The sequence below is a fragment of the Drosophila santomea genome, chromosome 2L, assembly GCF_016746245.2.
Source record: "Drosophila santomea strain STO CAGO 1482 chromosome 2L, Prin_Dsan_1.1, whole genome shotgun sequence".
NCBI classification, from domain to species: Eukaryota; Metazoa; Arthropoda; class Insecta; order Diptera; family Drosophilidae; genus Drosophila; species Drosophila santomea.
This window is the reverse complement of record NC_053016.2, coordinates 888445-897348: the sequence shown is the minus strand read 5'-3', so window position 1 is coordinate 897348 and position 8904 is coordinate 888445. Positions and strand designations below refer to the sequence as shown.

Genomic DNA, 8904 nt, shown 5'->3' with positions numbered 1-8904 from the left:
TGCTAGAATGGGTTGCAGTGCAGGCACACATGCAAATTTGGCATTCCACATCCACAGGACCTTCTTTCAATTTTCTTTGTCCGGTTTTGCGGTCGCTTGGCTTTCCGGCAAATTTTTATCTCAAGTTTCGGGGGTCCCGTTGACAATAAAAATGGCAATAGGATGGCGGAGGGCATCGCAACCTCACAACCTCGCAACCGCACAAATGCCTTTCTTCCTCGCCCATATCATTAATTTTGCACAAAAGGACGAAATGTCCTTTTGCCAAGTGCAGAATCGGGCACAGGCGGCGGCATCCTTCGAACGGACCAGCAAATAAATAAGGCAAACAGCCGGACTTTGTTGTGCATTGGCAGCTTTTGCGGTTGGCATTGCCTCGGTGTTGCACTCTAAAAAATAGTAATATTAACTTTATCAGGAAGATTGAACTATATATTACTGATTTTCTAAACACATATATTTTTAATAATCAAATCTAATTATTTGAGAAACGAGAAACAACTATCTCTTGCCTATTTCATGTTTACCAATTGCTGTCGAGACTCCGACTCCACTGCTCTTTTCTCGCAGTGCACTTGGGCTTTCCGATGAAACTGCGGTTGAGGTTGAGCAAAAAGAAGAGGCTGCAACACGTTCGACATTTTGTGGTGCTCATGCTGCGTTGGGTTTTCCAAATTGAAATTGTTTTGCCAAAACAGCAGCCCCAGCAAACCAACAAACTAAGGCCAGAGGACCACTGATTAGGAGGTATATAGATGTAATAATAAAAACGAGTACAACGAGAGCGCCGACCAACCGCATTTCTACTTAATTAAGAACGCCAAAAAATCAATTAAAACGACTTCTGCACTGCTTGAATGGAATTTCAAATGCCAACCGTTTCGCTGTGGTGAGTTGTGCGCCTAAATGTTGCCACCCTGTTAGAAAAACATAAAAGACAAACTGTGGTGAGCTCTGGCCTTTGAATTTAAATCAAGTCGAAACGAAAATCCAAACTATATTTTATGCCTATTTTTGAGCTCTAGGGCACACATCACATGCCAGAATGTCTGACTCGGAATCGAATCCCACGGTGGAGCCCGCTCGATCCGCCGAAGGCGCTGCAAAAACGCACAAGGAGCGCCATGCAAAGCCGCCAGTTCGCTACAGCAAATCCAAGCGCCAGTTTCAATGCTGCATCGCCAGGGAATGTGAGCTTACAGATTACAGGGTATTGGTAGTGGGTATATCAATGCACTCCTCTTCCCCCTCTTCCGCAGACTACAGCGAGTACTCCAACATGGTGGACACGCTGCACATCACGCCGCGGATGATGGTGCACAAGAAGTGCTTCCGGGTGAACAGCACCTACGGCCTGACCCTCAACATCAAGAACACCGGACTGGTGAGTGAGTTACACTCCTATACATTCCCGTTTTCATGGAACTTGTCCGCAGTTCCCCCGCCTCATCAATGTGACCACCGACAGTCCCGAAGACACTTCGGTTTCTATACCGGAACTGGACCTGCATCGCTACCTGGACACCGATGAGAGCCTGGAAGTGAAGATCTGGATCAGGGCCACTTCCAAGCGCGACATCAATCGCAGGCGCCACATCCTCATCGAGTGCTATCACCCCAATATCATCTTCCAGGTGCCCATAATTGGTAAGCCAATCTGGTTGCTATGATTCGTATCTCATTGTCCTACTCCTCGGCAGTATTGGACAAGCTGGAGAATCCCTCGATCAGCGACACCATCACCTTTCCCAGCTGCGTGCCCGGCAACAAGACCCACTACGAGATGATCATCTACAACCCCACCAAGGATAGTGTCCGCGTGCGATACAGAAAGTAAGTTTCGCCCTTATATCGTGTATATCATGCACATAGATCATGTTCCCATTGTTGCAGCACCAATCGGGGCCTGCAGATCACCAACAACAACAAGGACATCCTGCCGCCGAAGGACTACGCCAGGTTCCTGCTGGTGATCCAGCCAAAGAAGCTGAACGTCTACAGGGGCTTCTTCAACATCAAGTTTGGCGTGTGTGAGTATGAAATAACTTATGTATATCCTTTCTATTTCCCAATAAATCCTTTTTGCAGTGCCGCCCAAGCCGGTGATGTTCTTCTTCACGCCCAAGTCCATGGGCGTGCACCTGAGCATCGGCAGCGTGCTCTTCGCCATGACCAAGTTTTCTCGCGAGGATGTGCGCACGGTGACCGTGTGCAACGAGAGCACCCACGAGATCTTCGTCGCCGGCAAGTTCTTCACGGAGCCGCCAGTGGTGAGCGACAGCCTCGATAAGGAGGACACGCTGTCCAACAAACTGATCGACGACGCCGTCAGCATGCACAGCGTGCTGCTCTTCGACTTCGAGGAGAACACCAGTGTCCAGAACGTGCAGATCGACGCGGAGGCGGCCAAGCACTTTGACTACGATGCTCCGGCCAGGATTGGAGCCGGTTTTTCCGCTGACATTAGGTTGATCTTCCGGCCGAACTACAATCCGGAAAACCCATTTTCGGACGACGTGGAGCCGCCGTACTTCCAGCGCTCGCGAGTCACTTTTTGCTTCAGCGACGCCCAGGACTGCATCGAATCCCATCACGTTATCCTCTCCGGATCTATCGCTGGCATTGAGCTGGAGTTCCATCCGAAGATCATTGACTTCCGGAAGATCTACCTGGGCGAGGAGCACTGCTCCCAGATCAAGGTGCTCAATGTGGAAGGTAATCCCAATCCCAATCCTCTGCCCATTTATAGATCATATCAATTGCATATCTCCACAGATGTGCCCGCCAAGGTGGTGTACACAGATTGCTCGGATCCCGAGGTGTCTGGGATACGCATCACGCCAGCAGAAGGCTTCTTTCTGGACCCGTGCACACGCGGCATCTTCAACGTGTCCTACTACACGCTGCTGCCCTCCAGATTCACCAACACCCTGCGCTTCAAGGTGCAGAATGGAGCCCACTACAAGATCCTGCTAAAGTAACTACCAATGTAACGAAAGCTAAACGTAGCTCCTGATGACACGAATCTCCTCCAGAGGCACTGGACAGCCGGTGCAGCTGCGCACCTTCCCCCAACTGGTGGAGTTCGGCAGCATCCCGATTGCGGTGCCCCAGAAGCGGTACATGCTGCTCATGAATCCCCTGGCAGTGCCCATCACGCTCCAGGTGAAGACCACGGAGGATGGCGAGGAAACGCCGCTGGTTCTTAACATACGCAGCGCCACTGAGTTGCTGCCCATCACGGTGCGGGATCCCATACGACATCTGCAGCAGGTGCACGAGGATCTGCAGAGCCAGCAGCCGCAGGAGCAGGGAGATTTCCGCTTCACCACCACCGAGGCGGAGATGCTGTCCATGAACTCGGTCAAGTCGAGCGATTCCATCTACAGCTCGGAGTTTGAGGAGGAGGTGATGGGTAGGGCTTGTAACTAAGCTATAGGTACCATATGTATTACTTTCCACGTAGAACCCATTCCGCAGATGGCCGCCCATCTGCTGACCAGCCTGAAGAAGCAGAAGATCTTCGAGAAGTCCGAGACCGATCGCCGCGTGATCCAGGAGGCGCTGGTGGGTCTGTTGAACTCCAAGTACTTCTCCGTGTTCACCAAGCACAACAACTACATATTCATGGACTGGAACGCCGTGCCCAGCGATCCACGCGAAGTTTACTGCGACAATGAGATCATCTACCTGCGTCCCAACACCGGACGCAGCATCACCATCCTGTTGGTGCCCAACAAGGTGGGCTACTTCCACCGATCGCTGTCCGTGCGGATTTGTCCCGTGGTTGCGAACCCTGCCGTAGACTCCAGTGAAGATCACCCCATCATGAAGACTATGATCAAGTCGGAGTTCCTGTGCTCGAAGCTCTGGTTCGAGTACAACTGCGTGGTGCCCGACATAGTGTGGTCCAACATGGTTGACCTCTCAAGCCGAACCATTTACGCTGGCGAGGATTACGACTTTGAGATGACCTTCGCCAACAAATCCATCATAGGCGCCTTTCTGCACTTCGATGTCGTTGTAAGTCCTGGATTTATTTGGTCCCTCGAAACGAATCGAAAATATGGATGCCATCAGCTGAAACTACACTTTTTTCCACAGCCCAACGACATGACCTTCCGCGACGGCACTTGGAAGTTCTTCATCGACGGCGGATCGGAGGTCACTGCCAGGTGCGCGGTCACCTTCCGCTCGCTGGGCAACACCAGGCTATCGGGCATGGTGAACATCGTGGGCGCCAGCCGACCCTACGCCTTCCACCTGTTCGCCAACGTGTTGCCCACGGAGATTCGGATTACGCCCACCTATGTGCACCGGCGCCTGCAGGTCTACGAGAGGAGCGTGGTGCACTTCTACATCGACAACTACACACCCACGCTGACGAAGCTCAGCATGAGGCTGGTAAGGATACTCGGATATACTTTACCACCGACTTCCTTTCAGAGACACTGTTGTACTGCTAGAGGGATATAGAGTTCCAGTACCTGACGTCGCGGGGAGGAGCGCTGGCGGCCACGGGACAGAGCATGTACACCACCCTGGTGTCGGTGTTCACCGATCCCGATCTGTACCAGAACATCCTGTACATCGACCTGCAGTTCGACCACGTGATGATGCTGCCCATCACCTTTCTGGTGGAGGGAGTGCCGCTCTACTTTGAGCCCGACATCCGCAAGGGATTCGATGCGGGACTGCTGTACACCGACACCAAGGAGCAGTTCCAGGAGAGCCTCTACCAGCACCGCTTTCCCGTGCGAGTGATCAACAAGGGTCATCGCGCATACCGTGTCCTCATCATCCGGCTGAATTCCCATGGACCGGGGGCCAATGTCACGTCGGGTTGTGCCACCAACGCGCTAACATCCCGATTCGACATGGAACCGAAGAACATCTACTTGTCGCCCAGTTGCGAAAAGCGACTGGACATCCTGGCCAGCTCCTATGTGGAGGGCCACGCCACCGGCGACTTCCTGCTGCAGGTCATCGACCAAAAGTACCCGCAACGCAAGCACATCATTCGGATTAGGACTTGCGCCGAGTTCGTGGACTGCCAACTGCACTGGACTCCAAAGCAGGTTAGCTATTATTTAGATTAATCTATTATCAAATTATTTACTTTATAATTAATAATCCAAGCTGAGCTTCAACTACAAACGCTGTGAGCCGCTGAAAGAGCGCTCCTACGTGGAAACCCCAACACTGGTGAACTCCTGTTCGGTGCCTCTTTCCGAGGTTACGCTGCAGGTGACGGGTCCCTTCAGGATAAAGGAGTTCTACGAGGACAACTACGAGAAGGAGATTCAGATTGGCATGAATGGCTTGGAGCGAAAGGAGATCTTTGTGATCCTCAACAGAGGTGGCCTGAAGAACCAGTATTGCCGCCAAATCGAAGGAAGGATCGCGGTATTTGCGCTGGGCAAGCAACAGAAGTCTCTGCCCATCCGGCTGGCCATAATGGTGCCGGATGTGGTGATCCTGCAACCCGATCTCGTCCTCTTCGATCGCGGCCAAGCCTACGACAGCGTCATCAATCTGGTCAACCAAGGCTGCATGCCAGCTGAGTTCAAGTGGAAGCGGCTGGAGACCACCGAGGTGTACATCGGCGACGAGGACGATCCGGATGGCATTGCTGGCGAAATTCTCTCCGAGATTCTGCGGATGCTGGAGTACGATTTCAGCTGCGAGGACCAGCCAAACATGACCAAGAGATACCAGGAGTGTCGCTGCCAGTTCCGCCGCTTTGAGGAGGAGGGTGATTTCATTATGGAGCTACTCGACGAAGTCGTCAACGACATGGACTTGAAGCACAAGCCACTGCTGTTCCCGACCAAGGATCCGCCCGTCGATCAGGACGACCGCGATCAGAGCTCGGCGACCGTGGTGCGGGAAACCATCTCGGACATTCTCAATCGCTTGCACATCGACTCCAGCGACCAGTGGTCGGAGGCTTCCTCGCAGTACTGCTTCTCCAGTCGCTTCATCTACTTCTACGAGAAGCGTGGCATCGTCACGGACGTGGACATGGAGTGCAAGCTCCACCTGCCGCACATCCGGCGCAACCACGAGATGCGCGCCGTCTTCGAGTTGGTCCTTTTGGGCGGACGCACCCAGCGATTCACCGTGACGCTGGTCAACCTGCCGCAGAAGATCAAGTTCCACAAGGACAGCGTCTACATGGGAATTAAGGTGGGTATAAATATTATAAATATTTCAAAAGATTAATCCTATGATCTGTATAATAGCCCTGGTACGAGAGTTTCGACACCACGCTGCGCGTCACCAACCTCAGCACGTATCCACTCCAGTTGGTCGTCGTCGAGGTGAAGGCGCCGGGCAAGGAGCAGGCGCAGGAGAAGCGTCTGGTGGACGGCTACTGCAAGCTGGTGACCAGCGATATTGTGCAGCTGGAGCCACTGGGAGCGGATCAGATACGTGTGAGGGGCATCCTGGGCTTCAGCGAGAGCTTCCACCACTCCTTCGGAGCGATGATCAACAACAGCGACTCCAGCTACTTTTACCTGCGGGGGCAGGGCGTGATGCCCATGCTGGAGATGGCCTCTCCACTGCCCTCCACTCCTTTGGATCCCCTGGAGGTGGAGGAGGAGTACCGCCTGCTGCAGAAGATTTACCACTACGAGATCTTCCGCTCCATCACGGAGGTGGATGAGGAACCGAAACGCGCGGAGGGCGAGGAGGAGTGCCAAGTGGAGGAGAAGCCCTCCATCTCCGAGGATTTCTCGTTGCTCTCCCTCAGCGAGTCTGAAATGTCCTCCGAGCGGAAGGAACAGCACGACTTGCAACTCTTCCGCATGGTGCACACCTACGTGATGGTGAACAACAACCAGGAGCTGCCGCACGCCACCGTCCTGAGGCAACTGATCCTGGCGGAGCGGTACCTCAAGCGCCTCCGCTCGAATCAGGAGTTGTATGAGCTGCATCAGCAGGTCTACCGCTCCTACCACAAGATGCACACCTCCCCAGGACTCAAACAGGCGGCGATGGTGAAGCACTTCACCGTCCAACCCATTCCCTGCGAGCAGCACGGTTACGTCCTGGACCTGGGTTCCCTGGCCAGGAACACCGTGCGGCGCTTCGAGCTCAAGCTGCACTTCTTCGGGCCCGGGAAACTCATTGCAGCAGCACGCACGGCCGTCCGGATTCCAGGCTTATACGTGGACTTCAATGTCACGGATCCCAAGCAGTAATATATATACCATATTTTTAATATCTGGTGATTCAAGTAATAACATCCCTAAGCTCCGACAAGAAGTTCTCCTTCTGGGCGGAGAAGTGCACGGCACTCGAGTACTTCAAGGACAAGTACAGGAACATGATGGAGCGGCTGATGGACGCGGAGCAGGACCCCAAGGTGAAGCACGCCCACTCCTTTGACCTGGACAAAATGGTCCAGCACCAGCGGGATCTGGCGCCTAGGGACCGTCGCCTCATGGAGGAATACTACAACAGCCTGAACCGCTCTGTGTATCCGGACCACAAGCACCACTTCACGCTGGCCAAGATCTTCTCGGGCTGCCTGTCCAACTACTCCGGAGTGGACGTGACCATCGTTGGGCTCTTCAAGCCGGAGTCGCGCTTCTACAAGAAGGACCAGCACGTGGAGGACTACATCTTCATCGATGTGAGTTACTTTGGTATAAGCTGATCCAATACTCAGGTGCTGACACCTATCCCACAGTTGCACATGGGACCGACTCTGCCCATCCTCTTGAAAGCCGTGCTCGTGTCCTAGGGAAATCCTTAAATTTTGTATGCATTTATTGTGGGTTTCATTTGGAGTGGATGGGGGCCACTTAGTCTTATGTGCAGTAATAAAGCTTATACTCTAAAGTCCCTCAGCAGTACATGTTGAGCTGGCGGAAAAAGTAGTGGAAGATGAGCAGGACGCAGAAGGAGCTGGTCACCGGCAGACCAGCCGCCTTGATCCATCCGAGGATGTTGAAGTCGTCCGGGTAGAACTCGAACTGCTCCGTGGGTATCTCGCCGCAGTTGGAGATCACCACCGGTTCCACTGGGAAGTCATCCGTGTCGGTTTTCACCTGGAACGGAAAATCGGTCACAAAGAGTTTCTTGGGTTTCAGCCACGACTTTGTAGCCGATTTTTTAAGTGTAATAATGGTCAGCATACTCACATCCTCGATAGCATAGATGGTGTCCATTCCCTCCAGCACCTTGCCGAAAACGGTGTGCTTCCCGTCCAGCCACTTGGCGCCCACGGTGGTCACGTAAAACTGGCAGCCATTGGTGTCCGGACCGCGGTTGGCCATGCCCAAGTAGCCGGGTCTATTGTGCTCCACCGCCAGGGCCTTGTCCTCGTCCGGGAAGTAGTCGCCGTAGATGCTGATGGAGCCAGTGCCATCGCCATTCAGGATGTCGCCGCCTTGGACGAGGAAGCGGTCCACCACGCGATGGAATCGCGAGCCCACGTAGCTGGTGCCATTGATGCCGCGCAGGCAAATGTGCCGGAAGTTGGCCACCGTTTTGGGAGCCAGCTTGCCAAAGAGTCCGAACGTGATTCTGCCCACCGGCTTCTTATTGTGCTTCACGTCCATGTAGATCCGCGACGTCACCGTGAAGCTCAAGCCACTGGCCACGGCCAGGAAGGCGCTGCACAGGATTATCCGATTGAGGAACTTCATGATTTTGCGGTGCTAACGCGCTGATGAAATACACCCAACTGAAACGATGACTGGACTGTGGAAACCACGGAAAGTGAAAACAGCGAATTCTGGGTCGCGGGCCTGGATATGGAAGCCACAAAAGTTCCAGGTTAAGTGCAAGCACCGCATGATGATGGCATACCCCCTGTTCACAAATCGATTTCACCACCCGGCAGCAAACATTGGAAAGCAATCGTAATGTTTGGATCAACTAAACCAAACC

At 53.4% G+C, this 8904-nt stretch overlaps 2 protein-coding genes across 2 annotated transcripts; one reads left to right on the top strand and one right to left on the bottom strand.

The window, feature by feature from the left end:
• Positions 1-989: 989 nt before the first annotated feature.
• On the top strand, positions 990-7851 carry LOC120458134. Its single transcript, XM_039645677.1, has 15 exons — positions 990-1190; positions 1260-1384; positions 1437-1647; positions 1701-1833; positions 1894-2030; positions 2089-2715; positions 2776-2977; positions 3036-3415; positions 3467-4023; positions 4105-4404; positions 4467-5078; positions 5140-6189; positions 6246-7204; positions 7261-7642; positions 7700-7851. The coding sequence occupies exons 1-15, from the start codon at positions 1046-1048 to the stop codon at positions 7751-7753; spliced, it is 5874 nt and encodes a 1957-aa protein (XP_039501611.1). The 5' UTR covers positions 990-1045; the 3' UTR covers positions 7754-7851.
• LOC120458135 (peptidyl-prolyl cis-trans isomerase, rhodopsin-specific isozyme) lies at positions 7762-8717 on the bottom strand. Its single transcript, XM_039645678.2, has 2 exons — positions 8154-8717; positions 7762-8060 (listed from the first exon to the last, which is right to left on the bottom strand). Exons 1-2 carry the CDS (start codon positions 8658-8660, stop codon positions 7857-7859), a joined length of 711 nt encoding a protein of 236 aa, XP_039501612.1. The 5' UTR covers positions 8661-8717; the 3' UTR covers positions 7762-7856.
• Between the last annotated feature and the right edge of the window lie 187 nt (positions 8718-8904).